The sequence below is a fragment of the Ochotona princeps genome, chromosome 6 (assembly GCF_030435755.1).
Source record: "Ochotona princeps isolate mOchPri1 chromosome 6, mOchPri1.hap1, whole genome shotgun sequence".
Classification (NCBI taxonomy): domain Eukaryota; kingdom Metazoa; phylum Chordata; class Mammalia; order Lagomorpha; family Ochotonidae; genus Ochotona; species Ochotona princeps.
The window spans coordinates 81,070,287-81,091,531 of record NC_080837.1 but is presented as its reverse complement, the minus strand read 5'-3'; the positions used below and the strand labels follow the sequence as shown (position 1 = coordinate 81,091,531).

Below are 21,245 nucleotides of genomic sequence, written 5' to 3'. Positions count from 1 at the left end.
GGAACAGTAACAGACATCAGTGAAAAGAACCCTGTTGGCTTGGGTGAGATCATGACGCCCTGAGCTCCTGGCAGCCACAGGATCTAACCACACAGCATGCTGCCAGGTATACATCTCTGCATGACCTAGGAAAGGAGAGTGAGCAGCTGTTCTGCTCAGGGACCCAGAGGTGGCCTAGAGAGACCATGGATGCTGGAGAGCACTTCAGGGCATGACACCCCACCAAGAGGAATTGCAAGCAAAGGTGGTACAGGGAAGGACACAGGACAGAAGGACCTGCTGGAAGTATGCATAGTGCCTCTTCCACTGGTTCCAGGAAGAAGGGGACAGAAGACGACACCAGCAGGCACTAAGTTTATCACACAACTCTAACAACCCCAGGAGTGTATGCATAGAACTCACAGTTGCATTAGAAGACTAAGGCAGAGAGACCATGTAAGTCGTTTGGGAGAGAGAATGGCAAGATGTGACTCTGGGTAGCCTTGGTCTAGAGCCCAGCATGCAGGGCACCCCCATGCTGTCCCTGGAGAGAACCCAGAGGAGAAAAAGACAGACAACAATGGTGGAAAGATTGCCTGACGCCCTCCGGGGCCTACGGCTGCTCTCATCAGGTGCCTTGCAGAAACAGCCAACAGCTTCTGCATGCTGAGATGTGCTAAGAAAGCACAGACCACAGCTGTCCCTTGGAAATGCTGCAACAGAGAGACCAGCATGCGCAGCCTCAGCACTGCTATCCTTTGTAGAGGTGGCAGCCACACTTGGGCCTGGGGACAGTGACAGTGGAAGCAGTATTATGAAGCAGGTGGTAGGAGGAGGTGTCCCTGCAGGGCATCCCTCCTCTGGTACTGAGATGGGCATCAGGGAAGCCTGAGAAAGCCCTCTGTGTTTTGGCAGGGTGAGGCTTTGGGGAGGCAGTGATCAGAGCCAGAACCGCCCCAGCTGCCCACCTTGCTCTGCCTCCAGTAGCAAGGCCAGACCCATTCTTCCTGCCAATAGTACCTTTACCGGGTCTTCCAGCGCTATGCACGCAAACCTTGTTACGCAGGGATTTGGCCATGTCGTGACTCTGCCAATGGGGACAGGAGGAACTTGTCATCATAAAAAAGACGGACGAGGCTAATGGCACAGAGTTCATTCCCCTTTCTAACAAATATTTACCAGCGAGTGTTTATAACTCCTTTGTTTGGACTTTCTTGAAATGCTTTATTGAATGAAAAACATCACATTACCATTGGCTGAAAGAGGAGACAGCTCTCTTTGCCAATAACTTCTGCAACAAATGCCAGTTGTAGATGCCAATTTTTTAAAACATTTTTTTTGTAGTTCATATTTCCATGGACAGCTCTAAGCCTTGGGGCATGGAAGATTCAGTGGGGATGCGCAGGCCTCCCCCAGTCCTCCCAAACCCTCCAAGTGAACACGGACCGTGTGTTAACGCTCCCTGGTTCTTGGGTGTGCAAATATTCAAGAGAGCAGTGGCCTGGCTTGACTGCTCCCAAAGCAGAGGCAGCAATATTTTCCCAAAGTCATTTGCCCCACACCTTTGGGTGAGCAAATGGCTTTTAATTGGATTGGTCTTAAAAACAGCTATGGCTAGAGAAGGCCAAGGGGACGCTGCCTATGGCCACTGCCCCAGAATGGCCAGCAGCTCAGAGCCGGGTGCTCTTGAGGTGAGCAGACCCCAGCCTCTGGCTCCAAGCCCCCAGAGCCTGGTCTTTCCTAAATCAAGCCTCTGGTATAACTAGAGTAGATTTCCCAGCACATAATTCTAAAATTATCAAATATGTACAATTACCAGGGCAATACCATTGCTTTCAAAGCACATGCACACACAAACATACCAGCCTGGTAACACGGTACAACACATGTTCCTCCATCAACATGTTACATGACCCTTTTTGGTCATGTGTCCTGGCACGATGGTATTTGGAGGTCACAGGCAGCACGTGTAGTCTGCTGAGATGTCAGCCTCGGCTGTGACATGGAGGAAAACACCTGGGCTCCCCCAGGAGCAGAGGCATTTGTGAGACGGAGGACAGTGTGGTGGTGCACGGCCACACTCCCAGTTCAAGGGAGGAGGGAAAAGACAACGGGGTCCTCTCTGCCCTACTTGTTTTAAAAGGTGCACTTGTTTATTTGAAAGTCTGAGTTAGAGAGAGAGAAAATGGAAGGGAAAGAGAGAGAAGCAGGTTTTCCAGCTGCTGGTTCACTCCCAGATGCCCCAGTTGCCCCAAGGCTGGGCCAGGCCAAAGCCAGGAGCCAGGGGTTTCCTCCACGTCTCCCATGAAGCATCTGAGCCATCTTCCACCACATTTTTTCCCCTAGTTCATTACAAAGGAGTTGGATAAGAAGTGGAGCAGCTGGGACATGAACCAGTGCCCATTTGGGAGGCCAGCTTCACAGATGGCAGCCTGACCTGTTCCACTGCAGAGCCAGCCCCTCTGTCCTATTTTATCCCAAGTCCTCTGAAGCTATCCTGGCTGCCTCTCTAAGCTCCTGCGTTTCAGGAAGTGACAATGAGAACACCCACCCTGCAGGTGAGAGAGCACGGGCTCCGCGTGGAGCAGAGGAGCCTTCGCTTGGCCAAGACACTGCTCAGGGGAAGGCTGCTTTGCTCCCAACATAGCCATTCCTGTTCTTTCTTCCTGTTCACGCTCTGCAGTCCAGGAAAGAGAACGCCCAACTCCTCTCCACCAGTGTGCCTCACAATTTCATCCCCTTGGAAGCATATGCTATTGACTTGAAGCTTCCAGAAAGTTGTAAGGCAAATGCTAGCATGTGTGCATGCGCGCACACACACACACACACACACACACACACACACTTAGGTACTTTTCCCAACTTCCCAGGAGATTGGCAGGAGGAGGTCAGCTGAGGGCACTGCCAGGAAATCTTCACCAACACAATCTTTCCAGGAAGAGCCCAGGCCTTGGGGACTGGAACAGCCATCACAATTCCTCTACGCAAACGCAGCTTCTGAGACGGGTCAGGGTCAAGGTCAGGGTCAGAGACTGCCAGCTCCTTCAGGGTACTCATTTCCCACACCCGACTGGCTCTGAGTGGTTCTCTTTGCTGGCATTCAGTGCTGTTTCCCTTTATTAAAGGGTGGGAGGAAGGGTTGACTGAAAGGGCCTATCAGAATCTGGTTGAGAATTCTACACTGCGATCCCCTCTAGAAGACCACCATATACTGCAAATCTGGTGGGGCCTGAGCCACTGGAGTCGTCCACCTGGAGAAACAGGCTAGTCACAGCCAGGATGACCCCTAACTGAAGGATCCGGCCCTGATGTCAGTTGTACGGCTGGTTCCTTAGCAGATGGAGTGCAAATGACCGACATGCATATGTCTAATGTGCCTAAGCCCAGGGGTCACATTTCCTTCTTTGCTGACTTTGAAGCTGTAACTTTTTCCTATACAGAGCGATAAGGCTTAATTTATTAATAAGACATCCTGAAAAATTAGCAGTAAATAGGAAAAAATGAGTAAATAACTAATAAAAGTTATTTAAGGGGTAAGCTGCCACCTGCCAGCATACATGTGAGTACTGGTTTGAGTCCTGGCTGCTCCATATCTGTTCCAGCTCCAGGCTCACGTGCTTGGGAGAGCAGCAGAGGGTGGCCCAGTGCTTGGGCCCTGTACTCACACTGGAGGCCTGGAGTTCCAGATTCCCGGCTTATTCCTGGTACAGCTCAGTCATTGCAGCCGTTTGGGGAGTGAACCAGCAGATGAAAGATCTGTCTTTGTTTCTTCTCTTCCTCCTCTTTTCTCTGGAACTATGCCTTTCAAATAAATAAGGGCATCTTTCAAAAAGTTACTTAAACCTCATGAACTATTTCTGGAATTTTCTATGTCACATTTTCAGACCAAGGGTGAGCAGAGGTAAGACTGTCTGGAAAGAGAAACCATGAGAGGGGACAGCTTACCATAATCCACCTCTTGGGCATTACAATGCACAAGAGGGGGGGACTTCCATGCCTCCCAGCCTGGTTTTCGAGGAAAGCTGCACCATTTTCTTTCATGTGTGTCACAAGCCCTCGGCCACTGTGGCAGCTTCCTACGGCAAATCTGCAGCGTTTTCTCACTGAGGCTGTAACACAATCCCACAAACTCAGCATAAACAACATCACTGCTCTGTACCACAGAAATCGGCGGTTAGCATCCCTGGGACTGAAGGCCAGGTATCAGTGGGGCTGGCACCTTCCGGGAAGCCCCAGGTCTCCTCGCCTTTCCCAGCTTGGGGGCGGGGAGGGACTCCTCCCTGTCTTCCTCCACTCTGATGCCTTTCTTGTCACATAAGTGACTCACGCCTACCTCCTTCGTCTCACGTGTATCAAGCCCATCCAGACCCTCCCCTGTTAGGACATTTCACTCCATCACAACTGCACAGTCCTTCCTGCTACACCAAGAACACTCACATGCCAGGGACGGGGCCCCAGAGAGGGACCACAAGGATGTAACAGCTACTTCTGTTGAAATACTTGTCTTAGTGACACGCAATCTTTTAAGGATGTGTGGAAGGGGCCAGCTTTGTGGTGCAGTGAGTGAAGCCATTCTACATCAGAGTCCAGATCCACGTCTGGCTGCTCCGCTTTTGACTCCGCTTCCTGCTCACGTGCCTGGGAGAGCAGGGGAAGATGGTCCTAGTATTTGGGTCCCTGCCAATATGGCAGATCCAGATGGAATACAAACAGTTGGAACAGTGAAAAGACTTGGGTGGTGGGAAGATCAGGAACTTATTCCAGGTCTTCCCTGTGCATTGCAGGAGACCACTGCCCTGAGCCGTCACTGCCCAGGGGCTGCGATGACAGGCAGCTGGAGTCCAGAGCTGCAGGCAGGCATCAAACTGGACATTATGAAGTGGGACACAATCATCTTTAGCTGCTAGGCCAAACACCAGCCAAAGATATCTGCTCAACACCAGCCTGTCAATGGTATCTGTCAAAGATCTCTCTGCTGGGTAGACAACTGTAGTCCAGTTTTTTCTTCCAACACTTTGATGGTCTTTTTCCTTGTGCTTTTCTCAGGAGAACGGCACTGCCATTTCCCCCTTTAACTGTAATAATGTTTCTTTTCTTATCTGGCTTTTTAAAGTTTTTGGGGGGGTGGGGTTGTTTTTTCGTGATCACTGTTTTAACCACATACTTATGGTCAGTGCTGGTCTAGGTTTCTTCGTTGGGTTTACTAAACTTCTTGAACCTGTGGTCTTACAGTTTTCATCAAAGAGGACATTTTTCAGTCTTGTCTTCAAACATTTTTCCCACCAGCTCCTTGTCAGATTGACAGATCACTGATACAGTATTTAATTTTTTTGTTCTCTTTGTATTTCTTCTTGTATAGTTTTGATTGCTTTTTCATCAAGTTCACAAACTTCTGCAATGTCAAATTTGCCAGATCCCATCAGGGTATCTGTAGCTTTCCTTTCTGAAAGTTCTTCGCAACTTTCTTTCCCCACTGTTTGGCATATTCCCTCCTGCTAACCTCCTGAACTTACCATATATAGTGACTATGAATGTCATGGCCATTAATACCTCTCTCATCGTGTTCCTGTAATCGGGAGCTGTTCCTCTTCACTTCCTTCTATGCCTGCACATTTTCTATGTGATGCTAGGCATCATGACTGAAACTTCTGGCATGTTGTGCGATCTTCCACTTTGCACCCCTGTCTGAGCTTTGTTTCAGGGTCTTGTTCTGATCCTGTTGGGTCCTGCTCCTAGGCTTGGTCAGGCAGGACCTGATTAGAACTCTACTACAGGGCTGGGTGTCCTGGGCTGGTTCCTGCCAGCTTCCTCTCCTGGCTGCAGGTGGCCTGCTCACAGACACATGCTGACTGGTGAACTAAACAGTCCCAGGGGATCCTCGAAGATTTCCTTGTGCAGCTCTTTCTTCCATGCTGCTAGTCCCTGTGAATCCTGTCTGTGTCACTTTCCCTGAATGACTAGCCCTGCTGTCTCTTTTCAGTCCTTCCCCTGAGGCCACAGCCTGCCCAGTTAGGCACAGCCTGAGCCCGGTCCCACCTCCGAAGCACCACAGACCCATGTTGCTTCATGGACAGTGTTTTGATAAAAGCACTTTTTCACATATTTTATCTGCTTTTTGGTTGATTCAGAGAGGAGAGTAAATCTGGAGCCTATTTTTATATCCATGCTGAAAGCTGCAATTGGGTTAAGATATGTAAATGCCAATTAGGGACCACGAGCCTTCATTACAGGATTCCACTGCTACTGTCCAGGGCATGGGCATATGATCATGAGGACGAACACCAAGCACAGCGTCTAAGTGCCTGCCCTGGTTAGCTCTGGCTCTGGGACAGGGGAACTGTGGGCTTCAGCTGTGCCTAGCTTGTAGCAGCCTGAGGAGTTCAGGGTAAGAAATGGACATTTCTGCTCCTGTCACAGCTGGACACTAGGAATGGGGAAAGGTGACAGGAACTAAAGTGCCATTCGGCCTGACTGGATGCGAGCTTCATGAAAACTCCATTTCTTAGCACTTGACATGGAGCAACAATCCAGGAGCCTGAGCCTTCATCAAGGACACTGAAGCTAAAAGGGGAAGAAGCAATGGCTGGGAGCCAGCCCTGAGCCCTCCCTCGCCAGGCACCAGCCCCAAGGCCTCCTGGCCAGACGCCATCCCTGGGCCCTCCGTACCAGGCTCATGACATCGCCTGGAATGGCTTCTCGTCTGGAAGGAACGGCTGGCACAGGCCCCTGCCACATGGTGACAAAGTCCCACACGTCTTTTGGGCAGAAACGTGTAGGTGGCCTCAGGGAATATCATAGGGGTACTTCAAGGTGTTTGGGGGAAAAAGCAATTAACAAGGAAGTTTGCTTTGGTGCAAAAACCTTTTTAAATCCATACATACATTTCTTTAATATATTTTTATTTTGAATTGTGAATTATGTGATACAATTTCGTATAGACTGGGATTCTCCCCAAACTCCCGCCCCCAACAGATTTTCCCCATTTTACTACAATGGTGTTGTTCTTCACAAGGAATCTTAACTTTATCAGTCTCATAAGGAATCATATTTCCATCAGTCTCTTATTTAAGTGTACCCTGACATTGTAGGTACAGACAGTGTCAGACAGTCCAGCATCCTATAGTCTACACATGTCCAACAGTTTCATTGTGAATCCATCTTTAGTCTGGAAGTAGGGATGCATGTTGCATTATACCCCCACATCTGGATATGGTAGACCCCAGTACTCCATCACTATACATTTCCATAATTGAGAGGCCATGAAACAAGGTCAACAACTGGTATGAGTTAGAACAGCCATAACAACAATAACATCAACAACAAATTGCAGCACCATGAAAAAAACACACCACTGAGTAACCAACACATGGGTGACACAAAAGTCTCTTGGGAAAAATGATGCCAATGTGTGATCCATGAGCCAGCAATGAATTCAACAACAAAAAAGAAATTATCTGGAATAAATAAAACTGAAATAAGAAACATCAAAACACATGGGATACAGCCAGGCTCCCTAGCCATCAGAGAGATACAAATGAAAACCACATTGAGGTACCACCTAACTCCAGGGAGACTGGCCTACATTCAGAACTCAACTAACAACACCTGCTGACGTGGATGTGGGGAGAAAGGTACCCTCCTTCACTACTGGTGGGAGCATAGGCTAGTACAACCATTATGGAAATCAGTATGGAGAGTGCTTAGAGAATTGCAAATAAACCTTCCATATGATCCAGCTATCCCGCGGCTAGGAATATATCCAAAGGAAGTGAAAACTGCATATGAGAAGGGAATGTGTAATCCTATGTTTGCAGCAGCACAATCTACAAAAGCAAAGACATGGAAACAATCCAGATGTGCGTCCAAAGAAGAGTGGTTAAAGAAACTGTGGTACATCTACTCCGTGGAATATTATTCAGCTATTAAGAAGAATGAAATTATACTATTTACAAGTAGATGGGCCGAACTAGAGACCATTATGCTCAGTGAAATGAGTCAATCACAAAAGAACAAATGTCATATGTTCTCTCTAATGTAAGGAAACCAGCATGGAAAGTATAACTTCAATAATACGATCCATACTGTTTTTTGTTCATACATAAATTTCTAATGGTAAGCTCATGGAAAAAGGTATATTGTGAAAAAAACACCCATCAGCTTTTTAAAATGAGCATAAGCATATTCATTCATTTCCAGCACATTTTGACATGCCCTTATACATCACACAGAGGGTGTCTAATGTGGCTTGTGTGCAGGTTCACCTGTGGCTGCGAGAAGCCACATAAGGAGCTAACGGTTCACTCCCAGGGTCATGGCTGGGCCCCAGCACATCACACCCACTGTGTGCCAGCAGGTGCTGCTCCCTGCACCAGGTGGCACAGTGAGCAACAACAATGGCTGCTTCCCCTGGGAGGCTTGTGACCTGGAAGGAGACACCATCACAGCCACAGTCAGAGGCAACAGGTGAACTCCAGCGAGGCAGAAGGAGCCATGGATGCTGCCCATGTGGCCGGAAGTGGATGGGAACATGGTCATCTTCAATGAGGTGGCCCGAGTGGGCCTCCCTGAGGTCATCCTTGCAAATGGCTAACAGAATACAACATAGGCAAGGGAGGAGACAGAACAGCTGGGCAGAGCTCGTAGGAGGCTTGGCACATCTCTGCCAGGAGTGGTGGCAAATGCCAGCATTGTGAGAGAGACCAGAGCCAACCACACTGAATATTCACCAAAAACAGAGACCCAGAAGGCAGCTAGCAGGTGTGCCTCCTGGCACTGCAGTGTGTGGCACTGGCTGGTCTGGACCAGATATGAGCAAAAGTTCCAGGAAGGAGGCCCCAGGTTTTCAGCATTCTGAGGGGATGGGGCAGGAAGGTGTGCCGCTCTGTCCTCCTCCCCCTGCCCCTTGAAGAGCATCAGACCTGGGCAGGGAACATCCTCTACTGTGAATGTGGCTCCAAGCCTGCAGGAAGTTATACAAGCCTCACATGAAGAAGCAACACTATCCACCTGCTGCCTGTGGGCCATCACAGGGACTTCTCTGCCCTACATGATCACCCTGGCTAAACTTCCAGGGAGGACACTGCCCATTACCACGAACCTTGCTTGAAAAATTCTCAAGGAAGATCCAGGAGAATATGCATAGTTGCAGGGGGAAACCAGATCCAGCTGCACCATGACCCACAAGTAGGATACATCACTGTACACAGACCTGGGGCTGCCAGGGAGAAGCAGGTGACCTTGGAGAGTCCTCCCTCAAGGAAAGGATGTTACAGGACCTGCCTCTGCTCCATCACTAACAGACCACGGGGCTGGTTGCCCAGCCCAGCCCGTTCTGGCCCCAGGGAGCCTGGCTTCCCACTTACATCTCCTTGAGCCTGTTTTAGTATCTGTTAAAATGGGGTTCAAGGACTGGCCTGAGGGTTGCAAACAGGGTTCAACCGGAAAGGGCAGGAAGGCCCAGTCTGGGCAATCTGAGCCCCCATACATCCATCTCCCTCTGCCCCTCCACCCAATTGCCTAGTTCCTGCAGGGGAAAGCCACTGCCACCGATAGGAAAGTTTGCCCAGCTGCCACCCCCTCAATCTTACCCTGTGGGGAGGGAGGCTCCCTGGCAGGCAGGTGACACAGTGTGACTTCCCAGAAGCCCATGTGACATCCCTTTGCCAGGGTTCTGCAGTTCTCACGCTGATGCATTGGGCTGTCTATGTCAGCCATATTCCTCGGGTGTCCCGTGTACAGGACTGTGTGCACACACACATGGGTGAGCATGTGTGGCTGTTTGATTGTATACATATATGTGTGTGTGCACGCTTGTATAAACAGGTGCTGAGTCTGAACACCCATGTCCTCCAGCTGGAGCCAGGCCTATAGAGGGTCGCCCAGCCCCTTCCCCTCCCTGGGGTCTGCTCACCTCCATGTTTTTGCAGAAGGTGGCGTTGGTGCCAAATAGGATCTGGCACTGCTCATTGGCGCTGTACTGCATGCCGGGCAGCTTGTGGGGGAGGCGCACTGCATGCTGGCTCCTGGGGTCAGTGACCAGCAGACAGGAGCTGACTTTAGATCTGAAACAGCCAAGAGACAAGCTGACCTGTGAGCTTTCGGCTCAGGATTTTGTGCTGACTCCCCAAGTCTCTAATGGGAAAGCACCCAGGGGCTGGCACATCTGCACAGGCTTTTTCTGCTCCGTTCGCACTTTCTCCACATGACCCAACAGTTTGCCTGAGGGCAACTGAAACTTGGAAACTCAGGAGGGGCCTGGGGACAGCACCCACAGGCCTAATGGACTATTACTGGGGAGTCGAATGAAAACGCTTTCAGAATAGAACATCAGGACTGGTACCATGGCACAGCAAGTTGAGTTACCATCCTCTGTGCCAGGATCAAACGTAGGCACTGGCTCACATCTTGATTGTTCTGTTTCCAACCCACCTCTCTCCTAACGTACCTAGGAAAGCAATGGAAGACCGCCCAATCCCTGGACCCCTACCACTCATGTGGGAGATCCACAAAAAGGCTCCTGGCTTCAACCTGGCCCAGTGCTGGTCACTGCAGCCATTTGGAGAATGAACAAGCAGGTGGAAGATATCTATTTCATCCTCTCTCTCTATAACTCTGCCTTTCAAATAAATCAGTCTTTAAAAAAAGAAAGAAATGGATTACTGGAATATTTTCAGAGATCTTGGCTTTGAGTAAAAGTTCCTGTGAACAGACAAAAGGCCTAGGTTGGGGTTGCTTTAAGTGAAATTGAATCCATAGATTCTTCTGACAGGTGCAGGTCTAGGCTTGCTGGGTTGTAGCAGGTGCGCCAATGTGGCACCTTACTTGCTGCTATCCCTGGAGCTGCCAGGTGCACAGGGCGTAGTGCCCCAACCAGACAGGAATGCCGGCTCATGATGGGCTGCCCCAGGAGGCTCGGCACCTAGATGCTGTTGTTTGAAACCACCTATAACACGGTAGATGGTAGGAAAGGAAAACACCAGTCCCAGCTGTGATTCTGGGGAGAAGGGGCAGTGTGCAGACCAGGACCCCAGGCCGAGGAGGACCGGCGTTCAGAGACACCCCACTGTCACCAGGGAGGCCAGAACAGTGTGGCGAATACCATTAGGCTGACCCTCCTGTGTGAAGCACAACAACCTAACAACATTTCATTACAACTCTGAGATAACATACCCTTTGGAAAGTAGACTGTCTCAGAACCAGCAAATTCATCACTTATAAAAAACTGTATCTGAAAGGCAGAGTTATAGAGTAGGAGGAGGAGGAGTGAAGAGGGAAGACAAGTGGGAAGGAGAGAGGTAGGAAAGAAGGAGGAGGGAGGGAGACGAGGGTCTTCCATCTGCTGTTTCACTCCCCAAATGACCACAACTGCCAGGGCTGGGCCAGACTGAAGCCAGAAGACTAGAGCTTCCTCCAAGTCTCTCACATGGGTGCAGGGGTCCAAGTGCTTAGGCTACTCTCCACTACTTTTCCTAGGCTAGATCAGAAGTGGAGCAGTCAGAACTTGATCTGACACTCGCATGGGATGCTGGCTTAACCTGCTATGCTACAACACTGGTCCTCCAGAGTAGTCCATTCTCAAGTCAGCTTGCCAGTTCATGTCTCTGTTGGCAGGCAGCATGATGAGAGCAGCCCCAGGTAACGACACCCTTGCCGTGCACCCCAAATTCCCTGGGGGATATTAATGTGGCCCTGCATGGATCTGCACAGCAGGTGAGCCTCAGAACTCACCTTGGTCTCCTTGGGGTGACAGATGAACACAATTCAGGGCAAAGGGATGGGGGCCTGGACACAGCTCTCAGGGCGCCATGTGGTCCATGGGTTCAGACTCAAACAAGGGCCTGAAACCAACTGTCAGTTCCTCCACAGAAGGAACTGGGGATGGGACAGCTCAGACTCCTTTGGGGAAGGAGGTGGCAGCAAGACAGACTCCACTTCCCTGCAGCCCCCCATCCCAATAATGCAAGGGGGCAGCCCCCCACTAAGGCTCAGCTCCACAGCTGCCCAGGGGTGTCTCAGGCTGTGATGTGGCTTGGGACTCACCGGAGGAAGTTTTCCAGGTCCTCTCGGCTGCAGGCGGACCAGGAGAGGTCACTGGGGTTGCGTCCTTTCACCCACTCCCCAGACATGATGTGGGACTTGCCAGCGCAGGATGTGTGGTCGTCATCATGGTTCATCCCCAAGCTGTTGGGGAAGAGAAAACGGGGGCACTTCAGCCACAGTTTTTCAATTTCAGGCCCACCTAGGTTCAAGATCACATGTCCCTGAAGCAAGGCCTCCATCCCACAGGTGAGGAGGGGTTCACGCTGAGTGTATGAGCCCCTCCCCCTTTTGTTCAGTGGCCCAGGGCACACCAAAGACACAAAGGGCAATGGTTTGCTTGCAGGCTGATGGGGTAGGAGGCAGCAAAGAACAGACACCAGACCCCTTACTATGAGCAGGGACCTTCCAGTTCTTCCCCTGGGGACACTTGGGGATCCATTTGCTCGTTTGTGTGAAAAAGCTCAGTGCTCCTGGGATGGAGGGAAGTCACTGTGCTAAGGGTCAGGGGAGCAATCCAAGACCAGAACCTGCAGGACATCCCAGAGGGGCCAGCGTTGCGGCACAGCAAGGAAAGCCTCTACCTGCAAAGCTGGCATCCTTTATGGGCGCCAGTTTGAGTCCTGGTTGATCCATTTCCCACTCAGCTCCCTGCTAATGCGCCTGGGAAAGCAGCGGAGGATGACCCAAATCCTTGGGTCCCTGCAATGGAAACCAGGATGAAACTCCTGGATCCTGGTGCAGCCTGGGCCAACAAATGGTCATTATGGCCATCTGGGGGAGTGGACAGTGTGTGTTCTCTCTCAAGATAGAGAAGTTTTTTTTAAAAAAAGAATGTAATGGAGGTCTCATTTGGGAAAAAAAATCTATTTATTGGAAAGGCAGTTAGAGAGAGAAACAGCTTCCATCCATTGGTTCACTCCCCAGATGACCACGGTGGTCACATTGATCAGGGGTGGGCTAGGTCGAAGACAGGGACCAGGAGATTCTTCTGGGTCTCCCAAATGAGTGGTAGGGTCCCAAGCACTTGGGCTCATCTACTGCTTTTCCAGCATTAGCACACAGCTGAATTGGAAGTGGAGCAGCCAGGACTTAAACCAGCACCCACATGGGATATTCATTAATCCTTAGCGCCGCCCCTCAAGGAGATCACATGCCATCACATTATGCAAAGAGGGGCTTTTTTTGGTCTCCTGCCCCACAATCCCTGAGAGGTCCAAGGGTGCCATCTGGACCCTGGTGGCCAAGCACGAACCAGGGGTGATGCAGTACTTCTCACACCAATTCTGAGCAGTGAGTCAGAGACCCAGCATGCATGAACATGCCTGCTGTTTGCCCACAAATTTCCAGGGCTGGGGAGAATCAGGCTCGCTCCAGTTAGTCATTTCAGAAGATTTTTCTGGTGTTCTCCAAGCATCATGTACCAGTACAGAAGGAGATGACAGGTGTATAGGGTACCACCTGGGATGAGGATAAGAACGCAGACACAGCTGGTGGCACACAGAGGCTGCAGGGCATCACCGAAGCCACACCTTCCCGCTCTTCCTTGTGTCTCAGCATCTTCCACCTACTCCCCACTCAGTGCTTGGTACTGACGCTGCCCCGGGCATCTTCCACCAATTCCCCACTCAGTGCTTGGTACTGACGCTGCTCTTAGACAGGCCTGCTGTCCTGCTTCTGCCTACCCTGGGGCCTCTCCCAGCGCTTTCCTGGCCAAGGTTGGCACCATTTCCAGTGGTGCACTCTGGGTCAGGGGCTGCAAGGGTCACCTTTTATCTGCTCCCCTGTCCACCGTGAACCAGCTATATTTACCCTCATGCCTATGGATGCCAGAGGCACGGGTGCTTGGCACTGCAATACATATGTGCTGTTACATGGTAGGGTGACCAATGAAAAGCAAAGGGGTTGTTTGCATGTAAACATATTTAGCTAACAGTGAAAAGAGATTGCTGACAAGCTGGATCTGGGCAAGACAATAGTAAAAGATGAGGAATGAATAATGAATAATGAATAATGAATAATGAATAATGAATCAGAAAACTCTGTTCCTAGATGGCTTCACAGTGGTCTTTTATCTTATGCGCGCGTGCGCGCGCGCACACACACACACACACACACACACACACAAGCAAATGGCTTCAAACTCATTTAACAGGAAGGTAAAGTGCAACTAGTGACATCTGCCCTCAGACAAGGCTTTCTGCTCCATCACATACTTGGTGAAAGAAACACACACACACAAACATCCTGTCTTCATGGCTTACATAAAATAAAATGCAGGGCCATTGTTGTGGCATAGCATATTAAGCCACTATTTGCTATGTCCATACCCCATGCTGATGGGTTGGTTCAAGACTGGCTGCTCAACCTCTGATTCAACTCCTGGCTAATGCACTGGGGAATGCAGCGGAAGAGGGCCTGTGTACTTAGGCCCATGCCACCTGCATAGGCAACCCAGATGGCATTCTAGGCTTCTGGCTTCAGCCTGACCCAGTCCCATTGGGGAGTGAACCAGCAAATAGCAGATCTCTCTCTAACAATTTAACTGTCTCTCAACTGTGCCTGTCAAATAAATAAATAAATAGATAGATAAATAAATAAATAAGTAGGTAAATATTTTTTTAAAAATTCTAAAGATGTTTTGAAAACTGGGCTATGGATTTGAATAGACATTTCCCCAAGGATCACAGATACCAGACACATGGCCAGCAGGTACGTGAAAAGATGCTCTGGGTGTCTGGGGAATGTAAGTTAAAATCACCATGGGAGACAGCCTCACACCTGCCGTGCTGTGTACCACAAGACCACCCCAAGTGCTGGTGAGGACGGGAGATGGTGGCCCCTAGAACACTGCTGGGAGGAACACGTAACAGTGCAAAACCACTGGGGAAACAGAGCATGCGGCATCTTCAAAAAAAAATCTGAAAACAGAAGCACTCTGTGATCCAGCCCTCATTCTTCTGGTCACATACTCGGTGAAAGAAAAACTTATCCAGACTGACCCAGAGCCGAGCACCACTGACAGATGGAAGGATCAACACAACATTGCATGTACGTACGGAGGGACCGTGTTCTGCCTTTTAACAAAGGATATCGAAGGTCCATCCCTCAACATTGGTCTTATGGTGGGACTGGACATATCACATTACGGTTATAATGCATTTTTAAAAGTTTGTTGATTTTTCCTTCTTTATGAGGCAGCGAGATATGCTTCCATCTACCAGCTCTCTCCCAAAACACCTGCAATTGCCAAATGCTAAAGCCACAAACCAGAAACTCTATCCTAGTGTCCCAAGGGGGCGGTAGGGACACAAGTCCTTGAGCCATTGCTGCTGCCTTCCAGAGCATGTATTAGTAGGTGGTGCATGCGGACAGAGAGTGGGCTCAAAGCCAGGCTCTCCAATAGGGGACATGCGCCTTCCAAGCAAGGGCTTGACCTACTGCTGCCACCCTGCCACCTGGATGACTGCCTGTAAACACAACTGGCGACAGATTTGCCACACATCTCAATGAAACAGGCTGGATATTCAAGGTTCTAGAAATCTCATGAGAAAGAGGCTCGGCACCCATGTCACAGTGAACAGCTGTAACCATCCCATGCAGATAGGTCAGCTGCCTGTCTCCAGTCTCACCAGGCATGGCCATTCCTCAGCTTTTATAAAGAGTATCCTTTCACCACAGCCATGGCCCAGGGACCTCTGAGTCCAGGTCTGAGTCACAGACCTGGGTCTCCACCTTGAACTTTGTCTTGCCCAGGGAGGAGTGAGGAGATGTTTCGGCCTCCCCACATCCATCATGGACACATATAGGGACTCTGAGCCTGAGAGAAATGAATCTTTAGCCTGTCTGTGGTGTGTTAGAGGTGTCATCCAGCCCAAGCACCTGGAATCCCAGGCATCACCTGGGGACTTCTGCAGGGGCTTCCCAAACCTCTGCTCACATGGGAGTCCCATCTTGTGGCATAGCCCCAAGTTCTGAAGGCCTCACAGGCTGCCACGGGAGAACAGCTCCATGTCGCAAAACCTGCACACTCGCCAAGGTGACACAGCACCCGCTCAGCCTGGGAAACATTCAAATCCCCTAACGGGAGCTCCCTAAAACCCCTCCCTACACCTCCAGCATCAGTGGCAGCTTCCTCAGCCGTCTGGTTCTGCCTGGCTGGGATCTCCCCAGCAGCCGTCACCAGAACATGATGGGAGTTCCAGGCCCAGGGAGAAGGGTCTCGCCATGTGGGGTGGAAGGCTCCACTTGGGACCACTTCCAAGTTCTCGCTGGTAGTCAGACAGCTTGTTCCCCCAAATGCTCGGCCTCTCCTGCCCAGAAAACCTGGTGCTACAGGACACATGAGGTGGGACAAGGTGTTCAGGACACCTGGCACCTCCTACAGGGACCTGGCACAGACCTCAGCATCTCAGCGGGACATAGCTCTATGGACCAGCGCAATGCCAAGCTCACGTGAATCAGTTCTCGGGCAATTTCTGGTATAAATCAAAGATTCCTTGATAGAAAACCTCATGTGATTTCAGTTTCATGTCCCCAAGGCGTCATATTTAACGAAAACGGGCAGTGTGCAATCCACCTACAGAGCACTTCTGCAGGCCAGTGGCTGCAGCACCTAGGGCAGACCTGCCTTGTGTCCCACACAGCTTGCATTTGTCAGCACAGTTTCATCTGAAAACAAAATCATGTTACTTCTGTGTAAATGATGCCTTGGGAATGGCTCTGAGAGGCTTCCTAGAGGGCCCTACACCCTCCTGCCATTTCTCCCAAATCCTGGCAACCACACAAGTCAGCAGTGTCCCAGAATTGGAACATCTGCCCTCCTGCAAGTAGCACCTGAACTGGCCCAGAACCAGCCTGGTCCTTGGCAGCTTTGGGGTTTTGCTGTCAGGTGTTCAACTGGGGTTGACTCCAGCTCAGAATCGTCTTGGCTGAGTTTGTGAAACAAATGCTTAGGGGGAGGATGAAGAATTGGAGTGGGGATGGGGAGGCAACAGCAGGCAAGGCCGCTGGTCCCAGGTCCCAGGTCAGCAGCCCCTATTCCAAAGACACTTGTTGTCAATGTAGTGACAGGAATGGCCCATGCAGCCCTGGGAGAGGGTGGGCAGGTCTGAGTGGCTTGTGATGAATGAACATCTTAACATCCTAATAACCAACACATCAGAGGGAAAGCTGTCTGTTGGCAGCACCCATTGCTGTCAGGACAGAGGTCCAGTCTTCGGCTGTCCTTCCCTCTAATGGAGCAAAGCAGTGTGGGGATAAGAAGGTACACTCATTTACGGAAGGAGGGGGAAGCTGACAATCATGATCAACAATGACCCCACTTATGGAAGAGAAAACAAGCATACAACAATCATGTCAGTCAGTCTCCAGAGCCTTTCTCTCATCGCTATCAGCTCTTGTCCCATTTGACATTTCTGCATGTGTCTGTGTGTGCTCACATGTGCACAACAACATCTGAGTCCAACACTTCCGGACGCACATTTTTCATGCAACCCCACTGTGAGATGCGAAGTTTTGACATCAGACATTGACATTTAACTTGCTATTCAAAGAAATGTCTTCCAGTCCCAACAGCGGCAGGCAGACTGGGGCCAGGTGTTAGGGGTCCCATGGCCCAAGATCTGCGGTGGGAAAGGAAGAGGGAGTAGTGCGCATACATCCACCACATGAGGTTGGAAATGAGCAGGAAAAACTCCACCTTGGGCTGAGAGGTGAAGAGCCAGGGGCCATCTGAGGGACTCCAGCCCTGTTCTCAGGGTACTGGGACTTGGTGGCAGGATGTTGGGGAGACCAAGTGCCTGGGAGCAGCTGGGAACCACAGCAGGGCCAGCTCTCGGGGCTTGGGTGCCCTGTTTCTCTATGGGGAACAGGAATCCGCAACATCAATAGCAGCAGCCCTACTCCCCAACCTTCCCTATATACCTGGGGCTTGAAGATCAAGGGCAGCAAAGGAGGGGGCATAGCCAAGGACCCCAGACAATCGGTGGGCACCATGTGGTTTGGCAGTGCTGCCAGAGGGCGTGGCAGACTCAGAAATTGCTCATGGAATGTATCCATCCAGACCTTTCAGCTACTTAAAAATTTTCAAACCTTAAAGATAAAATAAAAATTATGGGCTCATTGGAGCAAAAAAATTTTATTTAAAGACTTATTTTGTTTGGAAGGCAGAGTTAGAGGAGAGAGAAATACAGATAGAAATTTTCCATCTACTGATTCATTCCTCAGTGGCCACAACAGCCAACGCTGAGCCAGCCTGAAGCCAAGAGCTTCATCTGGGTCTCCCATGTGGGTAGAAGGGTCCAAGTACTGCTGCTTTCCCAGGCAGATTAGCAGGGAATGGTACTGGAGGCAGAGCTGCTGGACACCAACCAGTGTCCAGATGGAAAGCCGATATCACAGACAGTGGCTTAACCCATTGTACTACAACACGGGCCTCCATATCTTTTCATACATACACATTGTCCATGTGTTATGAGAAGCTAGTGTTATACCCTAGTGAATGAACTCACACTGATTTGAATCCCATTTCCCTGGAAACATTTGGAGGTCACCTTGCATGGCCAGGAGGCTGCTTGGGAGGCCAACTGAGAGGGCTGAGAAGCACAGGTTTGAGACTTAAGGACTCTGATAGCCCCTAGGACAGTGTCCTGGCACAGTCCCAAACAGCCACCTGCAGCCACATTCCCCAAACCCAGAGTCTAATGGGGATGGGGGCACCCTTGCAAATACAGCATCTGGTCGACCTCAAAGGTTTTCATTCACCCACCCTTGTTACAGCAGCTCTTCCAAAGTCCCTCTGCAGACTCTGGGGTCAGCCCTCAAAACAACATCCTTTGCAAGTACTCAGAAGACATGCTCTAGGTGAGCTAAATTACGGCAGATTTCGACCCCCAAAAAACGAGAAGACAGCATCATTTTTCTTTTTTCTTTTGAACCACTGAGATTGCCTTCTGATGAGGTCGTGTTCCGTTCCTCCTGGACTGAGTGACGCGGATTCCCTGGAAGCATGGATCTTTTCAAACAAACAAGTCAGTAGCTAAGTGCCTGGCAGAAATTCCAGAAGAGAACAGAGCCCCCCCCCCCCTCGCTTCCACTAGTCATCCCAGGGGCCATCTCACTTGTCAGCTCTCCTGCCCCCAGCCTTGCCCAACCCCACTCAGAGGAGCAGTTAGCAGGCAGGTGGGTGAGACTGCAGCAGAGACCCCGCAATTCCCCCCAGTTCAAAGACTCCTGGGGGACATCAAGGGGCCAGGAATGTTCTAGGCGGGAGAACCCCTAGGACAGGCTGCTTCCTGATCCCAGGGACCACTGCTCCTTTCCGTCCCCACATCAGGACGGGCTGTATGACCTCATGGCTGCCACCCTGCCTTTTACATCCTGTGGCAGGGCTGGGGTGGGGCAGGGACACAAGTGAGCCCAGCTGACAGATGCACAGCGGGGTCAGGGAAACCAGACTGGGATGTGTGTGTGCATGTATGTGTAGGGGTCACCCTGAGGGGCTCCAGTCCCCACACGCCTCAATCAGAATAGTGGCACCTCTGCTTGCACCTCCTCCCCTCACTGCTTGCACCTTCCAGCTCGGACCCAGTTCACAGGATCACTTCCTCCTTGCAGGGGCCTGGAACCCTCTGCTCTGAGAGGGAGTACTCCAGCACCTGTCATCTCTCGAGCCTCAATGTGCCCAACCCCGCGGCAGACCCACAGAAGGGGCTGGGAAGTCTACACAATGTAAAATAGCTCAGTCATACCTGAAAATTCCTCTGAAAAGAAATTCTGTAACCCCAGTCCCTTTGCCTGTTGGGGATGTGGCTGGGGGCATCACCTGAGCACAGGCTCTCTCACTGCCTTGGGTCAGAGCACCTGCAATAAGCAGCCACACCCCATCGCCGGCACTAAGCCCCTTCACAGTCTGCCTAAGGCAATTTAGCACTGGGGAAATGAAAGAGAACTTCACCCTCAAGTTCCTGACTCTAAGACCAAGATGGAACACACTGACTTTCTGAAAGGCATTGTTTCTCAAACATGGCTGCACTGTGGATCTTTTCTGGAACATTCTAGAAAACCTCATGGTCTGGCTGCCACCATCAGAAGCCCTGATCCCTTTAGTCCCAAACAGGACCCGTATATATGGATTTGTGAGAGTCCAGGTGCTTCTAACATCCACCGCAGTCTGAGGGCCACTGCAAGTTAAAGCTGGGGGTGGGGAAACCCCAGTGACTATGAGAAGGCCCTGGGGCAGTGGGAGGTCTGGATGTTGGGTGTGGTGGTGACGAGCAGCCCCGCTTCCACTACGTTCCCAATGGACGCCAAGAGTGGTGGGGCAGGGCCCAGAGGCGTGGCCTAGCGGCTAAAGTCCTCGCCTTGAATGCCCCGGGATCCCATATGGGCGCCGGTTCTGATCCCGGCAGCTCCACTTCCCATCCAGCTCCCTGCTTGTGGCCTGGGGAAGCAGTCGAGGACGGCCCAATGCATTGGGACCCCACACCCGCGTGGGAGACCCAGAAGAGGTTCCAGGTTCCTGGCTTCGGATCGGCGCGCACCGGCCATTGCGGTTCACTTGGGGAGTGAAACATCGGATGGAAGATCTTCCTCTCTGTCTCTCCTCCTCTCTGTATATCTGACTTTCTAATAAAAATTAAAAAAAAAAAAATCTTTAAAAAAAAAAAAAGAGTGGTGGGGCAGACGGGGTACCACGGGGACAAGGAGCACTGCAGCAGGAAGCACCTAACCTGGCGCTCAGACCAGCAGGGAAGAGAACCACGTGGGACTGCTGCCAACTTGACAGGCAGCCAGTGAGTCAGACTCACCTACACAGCAGGAGCCAGCCACGCAGACACAACAGATGCAGAGACAGGGCATGTCTGTGGAAGCAGGAGCTGCTACCCACAAGGGTTCTGCCCATGCAGACCCAAGAGACCTGTGCTGTGTGCACTGTCCCACAGCTGCAGCCACCTTCTCCCACATCCTGACCCTTGCGATCCTCCATTTCTTCAGGGAACACGGAGTAGCTGATGTTTGAGCACAGGGCGTTGCTCTTCTTGGAGACTAAGCAGCCAATGGCACATTCTGGCTGACATCAGACGGGTGGGCTGGGGCAAACACCAGCTCTGTGAAGCATTTTCTGTCTTTAGCAGCGCTCAGCTGGTGCATCCCAGTAAGGCAGTAACCTTCCTCTGGCAGCTACTATGATGGCCACCCAACACTCTTCCCCAGGCCTTCTTTGGGGG

General features: G+C 50.9%; 1 protein-coding gene across 1 annotated transcript in view; it reads right to left on the bottom strand.

Moving 5' to 3' along the window:
- The window catches only part of ADAMTS17 (ADAM metallopeptidase with thrombospondin type 1 motif 17), a 215,361-nt gene that overhangs the window by 84,620 nt on the left and 109,496 nt on the right, over positions 1 to 21,245 (bottom strand). The window contains exons 9-10 of the mRNA XM_058666570.1: positions 12,019 to 12,159; positions 9,890 to 10,040 (exon numbers count right to left, since the gene is read on the bottom strand). Of these exons, the coding sequence (XP_058522553.1) occupies positions 9,890 to 10,040; positions 12,019 to 12,159 (292 nt within the window). The remainder of the gene's footprint in view (positions 1 to 9,889; positions 10,041 to 12,018; positions 12,160 to 21,245) is intronic.